The 20,948-nt window shown below is 35.4% G+C and overlaps 1 protein-coding gene across 1 annotated transcript in view; it reads right to left on the bottom strand.

Moving 5' to 3' along the window:
* Window positions 1-1,066: 1,066 nt before the first annotated feature.
* pemt (phosphatidylethanolamine N-methyltransferase) overlaps window positions 1,067-20,948 on the bottom strand; it is a 174,520-nt gene continuing 154,638 nt past the window's right edge. Inside the window, exons 6-7 of the mRNA XM_030122565.1 lie at window positions 14,714-14,788; window positions 1,067-1,676 (exon numbers count right to left, since the gene is read on the bottom strand). Coding sequence (XP_029978425.1) covers window positions 1,622-1,676; window positions 14,714-14,788 — 130 coding nt within the window. The 3' untranslated portion in view covers window positions 1,067-1,621. The remainder of the gene's footprint in view (window positions 1,677-14,713; window positions 14,789-20,948) is intronic.

Here is a 20,948-nt window from a genome sequence, read left to right as displayed (position 1 = left end):
GTTACAAAAATATCCATGCATTTAATTTTTGAAGTAAAAAACACATGTGTTTAAAACCCAATATCAGAAAGTGATATGAAAACAATGAAATAAAACCATTTTTAATGCTGCTAATCTGATGTCTTCTCACATTTGAACATATTCTAATGCTGGTAATCACTCACTTCATGGAGATAATATGCAAAAAATAAACCCTTTTTGTCTAACAAATAACAACTGATTTACATTCAATCATGTCAGTGCAGATCAGGTTTATCTAGAACAGCACAGTTACAGTAATGGTCTGAATGTCAGTGTATTATGGGATGGTGCATTAGTGTCCACTGTGTTGGCTGATATGGAACTAAAACAACCAAACCCATGAATATACAAGAGAACAGCTGCAGAAGAACTGTCCACTGGAGTGACCTATGCATGAAAGGGTTCATATAATAAACTTTGAATTTCTGCACTTTCATGAACATCTACATCAGGGCTGTCAAACTCATGTTAGTTCAGTTCCACATTCAGCTAAATTTGATCTGCAGTGGGCCGAACCAGTCAAATAAGAACATAATTATAGATAAATAATGTCAACTCCAAAATTTTCTCTATGTTTTAGAGTGAAAAATGTAAAATTAAACAATAAAATGTTTACATCTACCAACTATCCTTTCAAACAATGTCAATAAAATGAACAAACTGAAAAAAATCAGTGTAATTTCAACAATATTCTGCCTCACTTTATCATTTCCACATGTTTATTAGAACGTACAGATCACAGTGGATCTACAAACACACAAAACATTTAATAACAGACAGAATATTGTTAAAATTGCACTTACTTCTCTTAAAATATTTCAGGTTGTTCATATTTGTTCAGGTTATTCACAGTTTTTTGTGAAATTATACTTTGTTTTAGTGTAAATACATGGAAATATTTACATTTACTAAGACAGCAATTTGAAGCTGTGAGTATTTCTAGGTTCTTATGATAGTATTTGACTGGTCTGACCCACTTGAGATCATTTTGGTCTAAATGTGGAACCTGAACTAAAAGGATTATTGATATCTTCAGTGTAATTTTTGCATTTCATAAATTCATCCCAAGGGCCGGACTTGGACCCTTTGGAGGGCCGGATTTGGGCCCCGGGCCGCATGTTTGACACCTGTGATCTGCACGGTCAGTGAATTTAATGGATGAAAAGGACTGATTTTCACTGGAATTTCACTCAGTAATTTCATAATAAAAGGTGATCAGGAAAGGTTACATGTTGAGAAAACTCATTTGGATGTCATCACAAAAATAGCTGTAACAAAGGAGTATGGAAGTCATTTTAGTTCAGGTTCCACATTCAGCCCAGTTTGATCTGAAGTGGGCCGGACCAGTCATTTTCATCCATGAAATTCACTGACCATGCAGATGTTCATAAAAGTGCAGAAATACAAAGTTTATTATGAAGAAAACATGAACACTATCAAACTGTTCCTCGTCATCCTCCGTCCATGTGGGTCATATTTGGATTACACACAGTTTCTGGATTAATTCAAATTTCTGCAAAACACTTCCTAAAACGTGAGTGGAGCTGCACGGCGTTGGCCGTTGGGTCCATGTGTCAGAGCAGGAACCTTCCGGAGGCGCTCAGTGCTGTTTGCGGTGTTGACTCCTGTCTTTGTAGATCTGCTCAGTGAACGGTCTGTAAACACAGCAGAACAAACATATAATGGGACAATAAATCAGAGGCCGGGACACCGTACCAGTCTGTACCAGGGTCTCAGATGTGCACTGAGGCGGGGGCTGAGGTGGGCGGGGCAACGGGAAGACGTTTGTGTCTCCACATGTTCGTCCACTTGGCTGAACCTGAGTTTATCCTGCTGACCCATATGAAAATGAGTGGCTGTTCCAGGAAACAACCAGTTTGTGTAATTCACAGAATGTGAAAAAAATACTGTCCCAGTGTAAGTATGACAAAGAGGACTGGGATGCACCATAATTACCTCCGCCAGGACGTACTGTGGTCACTTTGCTTTGTGTGTTTGTTTGTTTGTTTGTTTATTAGCAAGATAACTCAAAAAGTTATGGACGGATTTTCGGGAAATTTTCAGGAAATGTTGATACTGGCACAAGGAAGAAATTATTACATTTTAGTGGTGATGGGAGGGGTTGGTCCAGTCAGAAGGAGGAGTGGACTCACATCATCAGAATGAACACAAATGAAGAAAATAATGAACAAAATGCACAAAAATAAAAAATATATAAATATTGAACAAAATTAAGAAAAATGAATATAAAAACATAATGAAGAAAAATTAAGAAAATATAAAAACAAAATGACCAAAAATGAAGAAAATGTTGAACAAAATGAACAAAAATGAACATAAAACAAAATGAAGAAAAATGAAGAAAACAATGAACAAAATGAAGAAAAATTAAGAAAATATAAAACAAAATGAAGAAAAATGAAGAAAATAATGAACAAAATGAAGAAAAATTAAGAAAATATAAAAACAAAATGAAGAAAAATGAAGAAAATAATGAACAAAATGAAGAAAAATGAAGAAAAATATAAAAACAAAATGAAGAAAAATGAAGAAAATAATGAACAAAATGAAGAACAATGAAGAAAAATATAAAAACAAAATGAAGAAAAATGAAGAAAATAATGAACAAAATGAAGAAAAATATAAAAACAAAATGAAGAAAAATGAAGAAAATAATGAACAAAATGAAGAAAATATAAAAACAAAATGAAGAAAAATGAAGAAAATAATGAAAATGAAGAAAAATATAAAAATAAAATGAAGAAAAATGAAGAAAATATAAAAACAAAATGAAGAAAAATGAAGAAAATAATGAACAAAATGAAGAAAAATGAAGAAAATATAAAACAAAATGAAGAAAAATGAAGAAAATAATGAACAAAATGAAGAAAAATGAAGAAAATATAAAAACAAAATGAAGAAAAATGAAGAAAATAATGAACAAAATGAAGAACAATGAAGAAAATATAAAAACAAAATGAAGAAAAATGAAGAAAATAATGAACAAAATGAAGAAAAATATAAAAACAAAATGAAGAAAAATGAAGAAAATATAAAAACAAAATGAAGAAAAATGAAGAAAATAATGAACAAAATGAAGAAAAATGAAGAAAATATAAAAACAAAATGAAGAAAAATGAAGAAAATAATAAACAAAATGAAGAAAAATATAAAAACAAAATGAAGAAAAATGAAGAAAATATAAAAACAAAATGAAGAAAAATGAAGAAAATAATGAACAAAATGAAGAAAAATGAAGAAAATATAAAAACAAAATGAAGAAAAATGAAGAAAATAATGAACAAAATGAAGAAAAGTCTAAAAACAAAATGAAGAAAAATGAAGAAAATATAAAAACAAAATGAAGAAAAATGAAGAAAATAATGAACAAAATGAAGAAAAATCTAAAAACAAAATGAAGAAAAATGAAGAAAATATAAAAACAAAATGAAGAAAAATGAAGAAAATCTAAAAACAAAATGAAGAAAAATGAAGAAAATAATGAACAAAATGCGGGGGGGGGGGGGGGGGGGGCAGATCTGACTTGGCAGAGGTCTGTGCTCTCCGAGTGCTTTTCTTGTTGTTTCTTAAAATCAATTAGGGCTGTGTATCGGCAAGAATCTGGTGATATGATACAAATCACAATACTAGGATCACGATACAATATATCATGATATATCATGACACTGTTAAAAAGGCAATTTTTGGTTTGTTTCTTTTTTTTAAAAAAAAAAAGATTATTTCCTTGAAGAACTGAATTACAGCAGAAATCTGCACAAATACTAAACACATTTTTATTTGATCGGAACAGGATCTAATGTTATATCACAAATAGGGATGGAACCATTTGAAAATTTCATATCTCGGTCATTGTGACCAAAATTATCACGGTTATCATTATTATCATGGTATTGTTGAAATTGTGCTCAAAATGTTCAAAAAGTACTGATACACACACTGAAAGAATTTAACCAAGTTGTATTTTGAAAACAACAACAAAAAACTAATAAAATAACAGTCCCACTGTTCCTTCTGTGTCAGAAACATTCACATATTAACCCTTAGTGGTCTGAGTCTATTCTGTCTGTTTTTCAGTCCTTTTGATTTTACCTTTATATACTATAGAAACAAATGTTTACTATACCCATGTGTGGGATCTGTTTTTTCAGCACAACTTCATCTAGATCATCTGTCTATTATTTTTTCACTTTAACCTACTATAAAAACACAAAAGGACAAAAAACACAAAATATATAAAATCTGATTTGAAAAATGTATCTAATTTATTGCAGAAATAACACAAAAATGCTTAACGAACCTTTTCAAAGACTTTAAAAGTGAATATTGGTTCCAAATATTAGGTATAGAAAATCAAAATTGTAATAAATTAAAATTATACTCAATTATTTGACATAAAAGCGTATCTTTATATAGATGCGGTAATCAAACACAGTTATCATGATAATTAGAATTTAAACGGTAATACGAACCGTTGGCAATTTAATCGCGGTTTATCGTTACACCGGTAATCGTTACATCCCTAATCACAACATGTTCCTGTGTTCAAAGTGAAATTCTGTTTTACAGACATTCCAGTTTCAGATCCTGTTCAAATGTTCAGATTCTATTAGATCACAACTAACAGCAGAACAGGATTTGAGTTCAATCCCATCAAAGAACTAACAGTATTGAATAAAAGATAAATAAGATAAATAATGTTAAATAATAATAAATAAAATATAAACAATGAGAAAAACAAAAATGAACCTCCACAATATCTGCATTTGAATAAATACCTAAAAATATCGATACAGTGCTTTTTAATATCGATACAGTATTGGGAAATGAAATATTGCAATATATTGCTGAACCAATATTTTCTTATACCCCTACAATCAATAACCGATAACGTCCTGCTTCTCGTAATCGATACTGATAACAAACAACAATAGTTCCCATTCTTCAGATTCTGATATTATTATTTCCAGTCAGTGGTAAAACTCAGTTACAGTCAAATAAAGGCTTCTCCAGAACCAAAGGCCTGCAGCTGTTTGAAATGGACAACAGACCAAGGGTTTTCAGTTACTACTTATGTACACATGCATAATTTAGTGATCACTGACCGCTGTTTTCAGACATTAAGCTATGTTAAGCTTTTTCTCTGCCATGGAGAAGGCTCAACGTGGACAACATCCATAAAACTGGGGTTGTCACTGTGATTTTTGAAAGTGGGCGTGACTACAGATGTCCACACAAACTTTGGTGATGACTGATCACTGTTCTGGGACATGAAGCTATGTTAAGCTTTTTTACATGAAGTGTTTTACAGTGTCCCTCTTCTTCTGCTGCTGTCGGACCATAACAGTCAAAACTACCGCTTGATCTTCCTCTTGGTCTTACAGCTGTAGCACAGAGTAAGGAACTGAAAACCTTTTACTTCCAAACAGTACTGATCCAGACCTCTTCTTCTTCTTCTTCTGCTTGGTTTTTTATGGAGGTTGACAAGACAATAACATACACTGTGTACTGCACTGTAAAAAACATCTGTAATTTAACAGAATTTTCACTGTTTATTTGACAGATTTTTCCTGTATTTTTCAGATACAGGAAAATATCAATGAAATGACGAAAACAGACTGTGATTTTACATGTCAAATGGAAAATAACATGAAAAAACTGTAACTGTGAATAACCATAAAATTTCCATTTTTTAAAATAATTTTTTTCTTTTTTCACAGAAAAATACAGTTAAAATACATTTGCAAATGTATCATAATTTCACAAATATTTCTTTTCTATTCATGAGATTAAACTGTTAAAGTTTAATACTGTAAAAAAATAATAATAAAAGGAGATAAAATTAATGACAGTTAACCGTAACAGAAGTATTAGTTCTGTCAGTTGAACCAGACTTGTTTGTTAATTGACAAATATCTTGTGTAATTACAGGAGGTTTCACAACAAAAATGCTGAATAAATGTGTTTTTGTGAATGTATAACATGTATAAGCACTGATAAACTGTCCAAATACAGTTTTTATCAGTGGATTGGACAACTGAGTCTCACTGAAAAGTATTTATAGATGTATATTTATAGGGAATTGGATTGTTTTAATACATGTAAATATTCTTTAATAAACATTAAAAAGTCAAAAAAAAAAAAAAAAGCAAAATCTCATGTAAAGTTAGGGCAAAAAACTGTATTTTAATTATGGAAAATTACCGTATTTTTATAAGATGGTTATTTTCTGTTATTTAACAGTATTTTTTCAGCGCCCCTGCTGCCAGAATAATACTGTTTTTTTGTTGTTTTTTTTTACAGTGTGATCGGACACCTATTTCTGCACTCACTTTGGCTGGAGTCTACTTTACTGGTACTTTTACTCATTGAAATCACTGTGTGAGGTAACATCCAACAAAACCGATCACACCTCAATGAGCTCATTCAGAGTCAGCGGCGATGGGAACAGACAAATATAGCGCCTTCATCTTTTGCCAGCCACAGCGGGGGTCCGATGTGCCGCCTGCCGACGCTGCAGGTTACAGGTTATGGCTGAATGACACAACGGCTGCAGCGACGACACAGCCTCTGCCTCAAGTCAGGATAATGAGTGTCCTGTTCCCAAAGACACACTTCTGTCCTCCTCTTCTTTGTCCCTTTAAAAATCCAAATCTAAAGCAACTTGTCATTTTCATGGGTTAACCCTTAAAGACCCAAACAGCCACCGGCGACCAAAACCATCTGCTGATCTGAACTGTTCAATACCTGTTGATCCACTAATCCTGTCAAAACATGTCAAGAATTGGTGTAAAATACAGTTTGTCGTCTTTTCATGGTCATCAGATCTGACCCATCTGGACGCTCAGAGGCTCCGTGGTGAACGTGGAAACACCGTCATCTTCTACAACAGGGCTCTCCAACTCATTTTCTTTCAGGTTCCACATTCAACCTGATTTGATCTCCAGTGGGCCGGACCAGTAAAATAATAGCAGAATAACCTATAAATAATGACAACTGCAAACTTTTGTCTTTGTTTTAGTGCAAAAAAACCCCCATTAAATTATGAAAATACTTACTTTTATAAACTATCCAAACAAAAAAGATGTGAATAACTTAAAAAAACTAAAATTTCATAAGAAAAATAAGTGCAATTTTAACAATATTCTGCCTCAACATTATGGAACGGAACTACAAAGACACTAGACTTTTAATAATAGGCTGAAAAGAGTTCAAATTGGGCTGAATTTTCTTTAGACATTTCAGTTTGTTCATATTTGTTCAGGTTATTCACATTTTATTGTTACAGGAGAGTTTGTAAATGTAAATATTTTCATAATTTAATGTTATTTTTTGCACTAAAACAACAGACAAACATTTGAATTTGTCATTATTTATAGACACAATGTGATATTTTTTTCTTCCCATCAAACCCAGTGGTAAATCTGCAGTCGTTCTTTTTTGTGGGTTCTTCTGCTGTTCTTATTGGACTGTAGATCAGATTGGTCTGGATGTGGAACCACAACTAAAATGAGTTCCACAGCCTGGACTGTGGAATTTATGCACTTTGTAAATTCATCCCAGGGGTCAGGTTGGAACCTTTGGGGGGGACGCATTTGGGCCCCGGGATGCATGTTTGACAGCCCTGCTCTACAACATGGATTCACCAGTAAAACACTGGAAAAAATCAGAATCTTACCAAGTGTATTTTTCTCATTTCTAGTCAAAATATCTCATCACACTTAAAATAAGACATTATCACTTAAAAAGTAACTTCTCAGTGAAACTTGTTCCATTGGCAGATTTTTTTTGCTTGAATTAAGCACAAAAATCTGCCAACGGAACATGTGAAAATTATCTATTTCTATTTCTTGAAATAATATTTTTAAGATCTATTGTCCAAAAGAAAGTTCGGTAACACTTTATTTGAAGGTCTAGTTTATAATGCATTTTGCGCACATTCATAAGACATTATAATGCATTTATAATGCATTATAAAAGTCATTACAATAGTTTATGATCAAGTATAACAACTTATACTGAGGTTAATAAAGTATTCTAAGTGTAGGCCTAATGTATCATAAATTCAGCTTTCATAATGTCAAATCAAAATCAAATGTCAAATCAAAACACAGAACAGTGAGTGAGACCGACTCAGTATAAAAATAGACGGTTAGGGCTTTTTTTTTTTTTTTTTTTTTTACCCTGTTTTTCTTGTATTCTTTTGTTTCTACTGTTGTTTCCAGTGTTGTGGTGATTTTCCTTTATCTTTTTTTACACACACAAAAAAAAACAGTTTTTCTCACTTTGGCATTTTTGCAGTTACTGTGCTTTGGTTTTTTAGGGCAGAGTAGGTGTGTGAATGTGTCTGTGCTAAAACTGTGACTAAGGGAACGTCAGCACTAAATGTGTAATTCAATATGAATAAAACAACCTAACTAATCTCCAGAGTCTCATTAAGGCTGAGAATAGAAACATCAGCTCATCAGATGTAATCGGACTGAAACGTGGGTTTGTTTATGTCCAGCTGTGTTTCTAATGATGGCGTGTGTGTCATTTGGTGTCTCTGTGTGCTAAATGTAGGCCACATTATGAGCTCCTTCTCCCGTTCCGAACCATCAATTTCACTGTCATTATCGTCGGTGGAGGAAATTGTGACAAAGTGATGATGGGTTTTTAGTCCAACCATGAGTATCTGTGTCGAGTTGTTTTTTTCCTCCTAAAAACACCTTTAACGATGTGAAAAGCTCTGACACATGCATGTTAATAGACAGCTGCACGGGTAAAACATGCACATAGGAGCATCTGAATGGCACACATACACTCATATCATACAGCCATACATGCACATATATAGTCACTTTATTGCATATAGCACATATTACATATCATCGCTGTCTGGCAGAAAGTTGCTATGTCCAAAAGGGTTATTTTTCAGGAAACGAGGAAAATAATGTACAGTATATTGTAAATAAATGAATGGAGTTAACAGATGTAGTCACAGGCCGTTTTCAACACTTTTCACTGGTTAAATATTTCTAAAACCGCCAGGTCAACATGAAGACTGAGCAACAGAATTATTTTATGAACCAAAAAACAGAAATGGACTTATGAGGTTTCAGCCTGACAGCGACAAATAGTCACTTTAACTGAATAACTCATCTATTAGCAGTAACTCATCTGTTTAACTTCACTGCTGCACCTTTATTGTCTATTTATTGTCTTCTCAACCCTGTGATGTTTACAGTTATATTCTGTTTATAGTTATAGTCTATGTTTATAGCTATATTCTGTTTATAGTTATATTCTGTTTATAGTTATATTCTGTTTATAGTTATATTCTGTTTATAGTTATATTCTGTTTATAGTTATACTCTATGTTTATAGTTATACTCTATGTTTATAGCTATATTCTGTTTATAGTTATATTCTGTTTATAGTTATATTCTGTTTATAGTTATAGTCTATGTTTATAGCTATATTCTGTTTATAGTTATACTCTATGTTTATAGTTATAGTCTATGTTTATAGCTATATTCTGTTTATAGTTATACTCTATGTTTATAGTTATAGTCTATGTTTATAGCTATATTCTGTTTATAGTTATATTCTGTTTATAGTTATAGTCTATGTTTATAGTTATAGTCTATGTTTATAGTTATATTCTGTTTATAGTTATATTCTGTTTATAGTTATAGTCTATGTTTATAGTTATAGTCTATGTTTATAGTTATAGTCTATGTTTATAGTTATATTCTGTTTATAGTTATATTCTGTTTATAGTTATAGTCTATGTTTATAGTTATAGTCTATGTTTATAGTTATATTCTGTTTATAGTTATATTCTGTTTATAGTTATATTCTGTTTATAGTGATAGTTATAGTCTATGTTTATAGTTATATTCTGTTTATAGTTATAGTCTATGTTTATAGTTATAGTCTATGTTTATAGCTATATTCTGTTTATAGTTATATTCTGTTTATAGTTATATTCTGTTTATAGTTATATTCTTTTTATAGCTATATTCTGTTTATAGTTATATTCTGTTTATAGTTATAGTCTATGTTTATAGTTATAGTCTATGTTTATAATTATATTCTGTTTATAGCTATATTCTGTTTATAGTTATATTCTGTTTATAGTTATATTCTTTTTATAGCTATATTCTGTTTATAGTTCTATTCTGTTTATAGTCATATTCGGTTTATAGTTCTATTCTGTTTATAGTTCTATTCTGTTTATAGTTATAGTGTATGTTTCTAGATGAGTTTCAGTGTTCACTAACCACAGTGATGCGTGCACATCGTGGGTAAAACCACCAGTCCCAGCTCCAGCCGGCTCACATACACCTCCAGGCTCTGCCCCAGAACTGGTGAACGAGCGAATCTGTTAGCTGTAAAACTGTCCATGAACTGTTTCTGTCCAAAAGCCCATCCCATCGTCTCTTTCACGGCCGCATAATCTGACTTAACCACATCGGGAAGACTGTCCCACAGTAGAACAGCAGACTGTCACAGACGGGTGGGCAGCAGAGGGTGCACTAGACAGTTTTATTGTCCGTCATTTTGACAGACAGGGTTGTAGATGAGATATATTTAGTAGTATTTAATGTAATGTTTAGTTGTATTTAATGTTCAAAAACATCCCAGTGGTGCAGCAGCTGTAGTTGCTGCTGGCTGATAAACCAACCTGATATCACTGCTCACATAATTCTATACTCCACTTTGAATTAGTGTGTTCTCTGTACACATTCTAAGCTTTCCTTGTGTTTGTTCACACAGTGTCAGATCCCATGCACTGAGGGTTAGGGTTCAGGTTCTGTGAAGCACACATCTGGAAACAAACTGACATCCCATCAAATAACACATGAAAGGTAGAACATGTACATAGAACACACCAAATGAAAGAAGAACTGCAGTATTCCTTGCTTGTCCGTCATCCTTCACCACATCAGTCCCTCTTTTTTCTCTGTGTTTATCAGTGCCATCACATTTACTGGACTTTAAAAGAACTACGGACCCTCAGCTGTCTGCACAGTTTGCACTAGCAAAGTAGCATCGAATTTAGGCTAAAGTCAGCAAAACAACGATTACCCTCAGTATTTTAATCTGTCAAAATGACAGACGGCCTTCAGAATTTTCAAAAAAATCTGTCAGTGGTGGAATATTTTCGGTTAACTGCTCCTCTGTGTGGTAGATGTCCAGTACGTACAGGTCTGAAGTGTCACTGCACAGACCAGCATTCTGAAGGTCCTCCTCAGACCAGTTCTCCCGTCTTAATGCCTGCAACCGTAACTTTTGCCAATTTTTCTGGAAGGGATGTTTACCAGCAGGAATTCTGTGGAAGTTTAAATCCTTCTGTGTGTTCTTTCTGTTCTGACAACCCACGGCACAGCAAGACGACGGCATTATTCACACTGGCAGTCAGTTCTTTGCTACAAACTCGGTGTGCTTTCTGCCTCCAAGGTGCGTGAGCAGCATACGCCCTACGTCATCATGAAACTGATCTATAGTTATATTCTTTTTATAGTTATATTCTGTTGATAGTTTTATTCTGTGTTTATAATCATATTCTGTTTATAGTTATACTGTATATATTTTTGTTCTATTTTGTTTCTGTTCATTTTGCACCGTGGGGCCTTAGAGTTTTCTAATTTCACTTGTATTGCTGTATGTAATGTACATATGGAAAAATTGACAATAAAGCTGACTGACTTTTAAAAAAAAGTCCAACTAAAACATGAGTGAGTGCATCCGTTCTGTGCTTCCAGGCCCAGTCGTCCCTCATTTGTTGCTGCCTTATGTAGTAGTAACCGTGGTTGCGTGTTTTCCTGTGTTCTCATACATACATAGGTGTGTGAGCATACATGTCCATAACTAGGTCACACGTAACTAGTTTTCCGGCTTTGCCATGTAATAGTAACCTCCAGTCAGAAGGAGGACGAGAACTGACTTTATAAGAGTAGCAGAATTATCAAACCTCAGCTTTGTAAAACATATTTGGCTTTGGCACAATGCATGGATGGAGATAAAAATAAGCAAAGATCATGTCTGAAAATAATTACACAAAAGTGCTCTGCACAATTTGACCTTGTCTTAGAAATGACATTTAGAGCGAGGTGTGAAAAGAAATAGGTAAGCGTGTCACGTGTGAGATAACCCTGGAGTGAATAGATGTGATTTACTGGATAAACTGTCACCAGGGCTGGAGGAAGAGTCGACTTTATTCTGTGGTTGAAAAGCTTTTTTCTGGGTTTGGAAAGTACGAACTCAAAACCATTCACGTCATAATATACAGGATAGAATGGCCTTTAATGCCATTATACTGAATGTACAAAGAGAGTGGAGAGCTTCTCCTTTTTCAGTAAAAACTGACAATTACAGGAAAAATATGAGGTACAAAATATTTACAAGATAAAGTTCTATAAGACTATAGACAAATATGAAAAAAAAAAGGATAAAGGATGGAGAATATAAAAAATGTAAAAATGTATTGCACAGGATGGTTGAATATTTACAGAATAATTATAGTGAACAGGTTGATTAATACTCACAGATGAATGTATATTACATGTGATTAGAGATGTAACGATATGAAAATTTCATATCACGGTTATTGGGACCAAAATTATCACGGTTATCATTATTATCGCGGTATTGTTGAAATTGTGCTCAAAATGTTCAAAAAGTACGAATACACACACTGAAAGAATTTAACCAAGTTGTATTTTAAAAAAAATAAATAAAAAATAATAATAATAACAATAATAATTGGCAAAATGCACTTTCTCTTGGCAGAAACATTCAAATATTAACCCTTAGTGGTCTGAGTCTGTTCTGTCTGTTTTTCAGTCCTTTTGATTTTGCCTTCATATACTATATAAACAAATGTTTACTATACCCATGTTTGGGATCTGTTTTTTCAGCACAACTTCATTTATATTAACTTCTATTCTTTTTTTCACTTTAACCTACGATTTTAAAATAAAAGGCCAGAAAATACAGAAAATATATAAAATCTGATTTGAAAAATGTATATAATTTATGGCATAAATAACACACAGATGCTTAATGAACATTTTCAAAGACTTTAAAAGTGAATATTGGTTACAAATATTAGGTATACAAAATTAAAATTGTAATAAATTAAAGCTATACTCAAATATTTGACATAAAACCATATCTTTCCATAGGTGTTTACTCCGGAAAAGTGCGGTAATCAAACACGGTTATCATGAGAATTAGAATTTAAACGGTAATACTAACCGTCTGCAATTGTACCACGGTTTTTCATTATACCGGTAATCATTACATCCCTACATGTGATTATTATTCCCAGAAAGATTGTATTGCACATAAATCCAGCCTTAGCTTTGTTGTTTTTGCAGAAAACACATGAAATATATGCTCAGACTTAAAGGAGTGATATTTAGCTTTTTTTAAATGGAATTATGCATTTTCAAACATTTCCCTGTGGTCTCCATACACGGTAAATGCTCTGTTTGGGTCTGAATTCTTCATTCATTCAACTCCACAGGTCCATCTTTAACCCTATTTTTGACTAGTGACACCAGAAAGGTGGTTTGGAGCACTGGCCCTTTAAATGCAAATGAGACACTTCAGACTCCACCCCCTCCAGGTTGTTGGCTCTGCCGCTCTGTACCGTTCAACCAACAACTGAATATTTTAGGTAATTGGAAAAATCAGAAATGTTCGTTGGAAGTCTTAACCCTATAAGTGCAAACGTCGTGACGTAACTAGCTATAGACGTAACAAATTAAGTAGAAATTAAAACGTTTTGTCGAAATCCACTGGATTTTTGCCCAAATGAATATAAAGATAGTTTTGCAGCACCTGGAGGGTTCAAATTCAAACTGTCTGAACTATTAGGGTCCAAATACACAAACAAATGAACCAAAGACTAATAAAAATGGGTTTAGCAAAATATGAGCCCTTTAAATGACACATAAAAAAACTGAAGTAAATGTGTTCAAAAGGACAAAGTCAGTGTTTTTATTCTGAGCCTTGACCACATGACAGGAAGCAGCACAAACACATATCTGACATGAGTCGAATGAAACCTGCTGTAAAAGCTAAAAAACAAACAAACAATAATACAAGTGAAGAAGTAGGCGGAGCTTATTAATACAGGGATTAATTTTGAGTCTTATCTTTCAATGTTGTGAAAAATTATTAAAAAATTTGAAAAAAATAAAAATCCAAAAATCTAAATTCAGCCATCAAACTGTCCACTGCACCTCTTAGTGGTAAAGAACACGTGTCAAATTTAAAAAAAACTGGGTGAACAGTGTCCAAGAAATAGGTCGGACAAATTTTCTAAGATGAAATCAACACTCCCACTCCCACCCACTGAAGCGGGCAGGGGTATGTAATATATAAATCCCATACATCTGAACAAAATGGTTCAAAACATTAACATTAAATATGACTACTTTGGTTCATAGAAGCTGGATTTTCCCTGAAACTTTTGTTTTTCCTGCTGTACATACTTCATATTTGTCAGATTGGACCTAAATACAGAGACTGAGAGTACGTTAACATGTAGTCGAGTATTTTGGAAAACTGATTACTCCCCCCACCCCACCCCCACCCCCCCCGTGCACATGTGACAGTTTTCAGAAAAATCTTGAACAAAACTCTAATGGAAAATGTGAAGAAAGCAGAACAGACTTACCCTTCAAAGTGAATGGCCACTTTATAGACCAGCGCTACCACTGCCGTCAGAACCAGACCAACAGGACTGGACCCACTTCAGCCCAGAGGAAACACAGGAAGAAAAACACACAGGGGTTAAATGATGGAGTACATACATAACTGATCACTTATTGATTCATTCATTGATTGATAATAGAGCTTGGCGACATGGCCAAAACATTACTGAGGATTTCCTGCTATTTTGTACTTTATTTTTTGGTGACATAATCAAGACTTTATTCAAAAATACACTTCATTTAATAAAATGATGTAGAAAAACATTCACAGGTCATATATTAGACTCAAAAAGGTGGCATTTTGAATATTTTCAGAGCAATTAAGTTGTCCAGAGCGATAATCTTAATTTTGTCATTTTGGTTGTTTATAACATTTTTTTTTTTTTTTTTTTTAACTTGTCTTGTCCTTCATCCTAACAGCAGAATGGTAGTCTGGCTCCTTTTGGTGCTGAACACATTTGCTTTGCCAAGGGTGACTTCATAAAGTTTATGAAGCTCCACTTGATATTCTACTGTGTTTATTATGAGTTTTGTTGAACCACATTTCGATGCCGGACCTGACATGGGGGGGGGGCAAGAAAGAAGAAGGTGGTGAAGACCCTCACAAGGAAGTATCAACAATACAAACAGTAACAACCACGGAGACAATTATAATGGAAACAGTAACTACAACCAGAACTGAGTAAAGTGGGCAGAAGAGAGAGAGAAAAAAACCCAAACAAAACTACAAAAAAAATACAATAAAATACATAAGATCTATCGAATGATGAATATAAGAAAAGAAAGCATGTGCAGAATATCATACACCACGTTCGCCCAAATAATACCAGTACCAAATAATACCAGTACCAAACAATACCCATAACAAACAATACCAGTACCAGATAATCCCAGTACCAGATAATCCCAGTACCAGATAATCCCAGTACCAGATAATCCCAGTACCAGATCCACTCATCAGTTGTTCTCATTCATCTGCTGTGTCAGTGAACCAGACAAACAGACTGAGGTGAAGAACACACACATGCAACCACAGCCGCCCCCCCTCCAAGGATCAGGGACCGACACAGAGGGCCCCAAGGCCCGGCCCACCAGCAGACACCACAGAGAGGGGGGATCCAGCCTGCACCCCCCCCCCCCCCCCCCCCCCCCGAGAGGCCACAGTGCACCCGCCCCGAAGATGGTCGAGGGAGGCCCCCGCCAGAGGCCCCACAGCAGCCCAGCACAGGCCCCAGGGGGCCAGGGATGCCAGCTGCCACCCCCCCACCTGGGGGCCGGCCACCCAGGGGCAAGTGAGGAGCCGGTCCCCGAGCCCCACGAGCCCAGGAGCCACCCGTCCCCCCGGGCAGGGGTCCCACCTGTTCATAACAGTTTTTCATTAAGCAGAACCTTTATTACTTGAATGATAATATATTGGTAGAATGGTAGAATGAATGCCACTACATTATTGACTTGATCAATATAAAACCTCTGTTTTATTTGCTTTGCCTGCATGTTTTTTTTTTTTCCCTTTTTTGTAATAATCATAATAATAATAATAATAATAATAATAAGGAAAAAAAGAAAAAACAACTAATGGATTAAACTTCTATAGCGCTGTCAAAGGCTCCCAAAGTGCTTTACATTACTGATCCATTATTCCTCCACTCTCACATTCACACTCTGCTGGTGGTGAACTACACCTGTACCCACAGCAGGCTGATGGAAGCGTGGCTGCCAATCCACACCAAATGGCCCCTCCCACCACCACCAAACATTCATATGCATTCATACACCAGTGTGAGTGACACTGGAGGCAGGGAGGGTGAAGTGTCTGCCCAAGGACACAACAGCACACGACTAGGACAGAGCGGGATTCAAACTGCTAACCCTTCGGTTACTGGATGACTCGCTCTACTTCCTGAACCATCCCAATAAAATAAGTTCTTATTTTATTGCATTACAACAAACAGATCCAACAAATCAGTAAATCTGCCTTGTCTTGCCTTTTAGCGTTTCCATTACGAAACAGGACCTGGAATCTGGTACCTGGTACTAGTTTTCTGGTCTCACCTCCGCTGAGGTTCCAGGACTGGGGACCAGATACTAAAAGGTGACACTGTGTAAACACTGCAGTCCACTGATTGGTCAGTTTTGTAACAAAAGGGGTTTCTCCTGGGTGGGTTGTTAGCCCTCCGCAGGATAGTCGGTTGGTGGGGCTGCCACCTCCCAGCGTACCGTGGAAACATGGCCCTTAAACCCGACTCTGGCTGCCAGAATAGATGGCTTTGATAGCAGGCCTCTCAGAACCATCGAAAACATCAGGTGGCCCCAGCGGGTTTCCAACGAGGTGCTTCGAGCCTGCACATGCCAGCCCAAAGCATCCGGCCTGGCTGTCCAATGTCGCACCCGCTGGTTGGGTCACGTCCTCCGCCTCCCTCCTGACCATCCAACAAGAGCCATCCTTCAGTTTGACCCAAAGGCCGCAGGCTGGAAACGACCACGAGGCGAGCCCCGCACCCGATGGCTCGACGTCATTGCGGGCGACCTCCAACAACATGGAGTTACCACGGAGGACGCAGAGCAGCTGGCACAAGACCGCCAGCGATGGAAAACACTGGTTCACCTGGTCGGCTCAACGCACCGGACGGGACACCCGCCCCATGGCAGGAGTCCTAGTAGTGGTAGTACTGATTGGTCACAGTCGTCTCTGTGCCCCGCCCTTTTACATTAAACAGATGCAGACGTTTCCAGTAAATCTGTCAGTACTTTAATCCACATGATGACAGTCTGTAAAACTACACCATGGTTTGTCCAGGAGGTTCAGACGGAAAAATTCAGCATGAGTTTGACCAGACAACACACAACAAGTGAGTTTATCAGCAACTCTGAGCAGACGTAACGCACCGCATCGCTATGACGACCAGGTACTGGAAAGTGGGTAGTATCCTGGAATGGAAACGGTCTCCAGGAATAGGACCTGGTACCAGAGTCGAGCCGAGCCGGTTCCACATAGTGGAAATGCAGCATTTGTGAGGGGTGGGGTGATGTGCCCCCCCCCCCCCCCCCCCCCCCCCCCCGGTCTGTGCTGAGTGATTTATAATATTGTAATGTACAACAGTAATAATAATAAGAATAATAATAATAATGGATTAGACTCATATAGTGCTTTTCTATGAACGCATACTCAAAGCGCACATAGTGGATCCATTCTTCATTCACTCTCACATCCTCCCTCTGGTGGAGGTAAACTCCATCTGTATCCACAGCTGTCCTGGGGGGGGGGGGCAGACTGACAGAAGCGTGTCTGCCAATCTGCACCTACGGCCCCTCCCACCGCCACCGAACATTCACACACATTCATACACCAGTGTGAGTAGCACTGGAGGCAAGGGGGGTGAAGTGTCTTGCTCAAGGACACAACAGCACATGGACAGAGTGGGATTCGAACCGCCAACCCTTTGGTTAGTGGACGACCTGCTCTACCAGCTGAGCCGTGGCTGCCCCCAACAGTAGTCACAAATGCACCCGCACACATGCACAATGTCACATGAGACCATTACCCCCTTACCCCCACCCCCACCCCCATGTGCTTGCACCCCCCGGGAGAATGCCCCCCCCCCCAAAAATTGAGAACCACTGGATTAATGGCTCAACAGGCATTAAACAGTTTAGATCAGGACTTTAGACGCTGGTGGATGTTTGGGTCTTTAAGGGTTAATAAGGTCCAGTCATGAGTCTGGGTTCCCTTTTTATGATTCTAGTTTCATAACAGTTTTTGTTATTCTTAATACTTCTACAGTGTCGTAATGTAATAGTTCAGTGTCTTCCTGGAAGTGATAAAGGACTTTTATTTTTGGATGTGAGGACCTTGGACTTTTTGAGCGTCCATAATTGATTCTATGCTACAGTGTTTTTTTTTTTTTTCTCTTTTAATAATAATAATAATAATAATAATAATAATAATAATAATAATAATAACAATGATAATAATAATAATAATAATAATAATAATAATAATGATAATAATAATAATAATAATAATAATAATGATAATAATAATAATAATAATAATAATAATAATAATAATAATACATTTTATTTATAATCGCCTTTCAAGACACCCAAGGACACTGCACAACAAGATAAAACAATCCATAAAATACAAAGAAATAAACAGATTAAAACAAATAATTACTATATATAGAAATGAAGTTGTACACTGTAATACCGGATAAGTTGAGTTTACTTAAAAAGTTTGAGTAAACCGGTTACCTTAAAAAATTTAAGTAATGAGTAATGAAAACTTGAGTGCATTAAACTTAAATGCTTGATTTGAATGGAAATGCTATTTTAAGTGCAACACACCAAATGCCAAGTTAATTTAACTTAAAATTTGTTGCAATGTCAGTTGCTTCGGATAATCACTACCTTAGTATCATCTGTGCATTGGACTCATTCTGAGTTGATTTAAACTAAAATCTTTTGGAATATAAATTGCTTTATGAAATTATTCAACTTTATATATTGCAGTGTGGATGGAACATAAGCAGGAAGATAGCTCAGTAAAATTTACCAGAACTGGAAGTGCTTTTATTTTGGTGAGGTATAAAGATTTATCTCTATGGAATATCTATTCTAGCTGAACACTAAAGCCATAGTTCTTCCTCTGGCTCTGACTCATGGTGCAGCTGTACAAAAATACAAAAACAAACACAAAAAGGCCAATAAACACTGACATACACACATTCAGTCCAAATGAACACTAACACCACCACCCCGCTGAACCCCTGCACAGAAAAAGAACACATTTTCAACAACTTGCCCAATACCCACAATGCAATGCGGAGATAAAAAGGTGTGGTCAGGACTAAAACTGAGTGATTTAAATCTATTCAACTTAAACTTTTTCATACTTCCGACTATGTCGACAAATTAGTAGAATATACTGAACATTTTATAGTAATGTAATAAAACTTAAATCATTTAAGTCCATTGTAATTAAAGCATTTTAGTAAATACAAAGTCGGGGCTTACAGTGTAGAATGGAGAGTAGAGCTTATGGGGGGGTGGGCTATTCTGAAAAGGGGAGTTCTGAGTCTGGATTTGAATGTGGGGAGAGAATCACAGTTACAGATGGATGGTGGCGTTTCATTCATGTCCTTGATGAGCATCTAACTGGCTTTTTTTTTTTCTTGTAACATATTCTATAGTAATATTGGAGCTGTAAAGGAGCATTACTTCCAAAACCACTTCCCTGTGGAGATGACAAAGGGGATCTTATTATTAATAAAGTTTTCTTGTAATCATCGACTCTATCTCGGTGTGAAATCCTACCCTGATCGGACCTAACAATATGACTGCTACCAAGAGAAGTGGCAATAATACTGATTATTTCCAACTCAGACTCAGCTTTATTGTCATTCGACCACAGAAATGATCAGAATGAAGCATGAATGAACATGAACCAGGACCTGAATGAACAGGATGAAAGTAGAACTAAGTAAGAACCACAGAATAGAATAAAAACTACTATAAAAACCACTCAAAAAAATTATAAAAAAACCCCTCTGTCCAATATTGTACAATATGCATGAGCATTAGTGGTCCCTTTCACTGGTTTGATAGATTCAGCACAAAGTGAACATTTAGTCCTTGAAGCTGACGAGTTCGAAGCAACAAAATGAACAACGCAAGAGACCGAGTGACTCTGACTAAGAGCACTTAGGAACAGAGACGAATAGAATAGAATAGAATAAAAATAGAATAGAATAGAATAAAAATAGAATAGAATAGAATAGAATAGAATAGAATAGAATAGAATAGAATAGAATAAAAATAGAATAGAATAGAATAGAATAGAATAAAAATAGAATAGAATAGAATAAAAATAGAATAGAATAGAATAGAATAGAATAAAAATAGAATAGAATACAATAGAAATAGAATAGAATAGAATAAAAATAGAATAGAATAGAATACAATAGAAATAGAATAGAATGAAAATAGAATAGAAATACAACAGATAGAAATAGAATAGAATAGAATAGAAATAGAATAGAATAGAATGAAAATAGAATAGAAATACAACAGATAGAAATAGAATAGAATAGAATAGAAAAGAATAGAATAGAATGAAAATAGAATAGAAATACAATAGATAGAAATAGAATAGAATAGAAAAGAATAGAAATAGAATAGATAGAAATAGAAATACAA

This window comes from Sphaeramia orbicularis, chromosome 19 (assembly GCF_902148855.1).
Source record: "Sphaeramia orbicularis chromosome 19, fSphaOr1.1, whole genome shotgun sequence".
NCBI classification, from domain to species: Eukaryota; Metazoa; Chordata; class Actinopteri; order Kurtiformes; family Apogonidae; genus Sphaeramia; species Sphaeramia orbicularis.
Note: the sequence above shows the minus strand (reverse complement) of the source record. Positions and strands in the feature narration are given on the sequence as shown.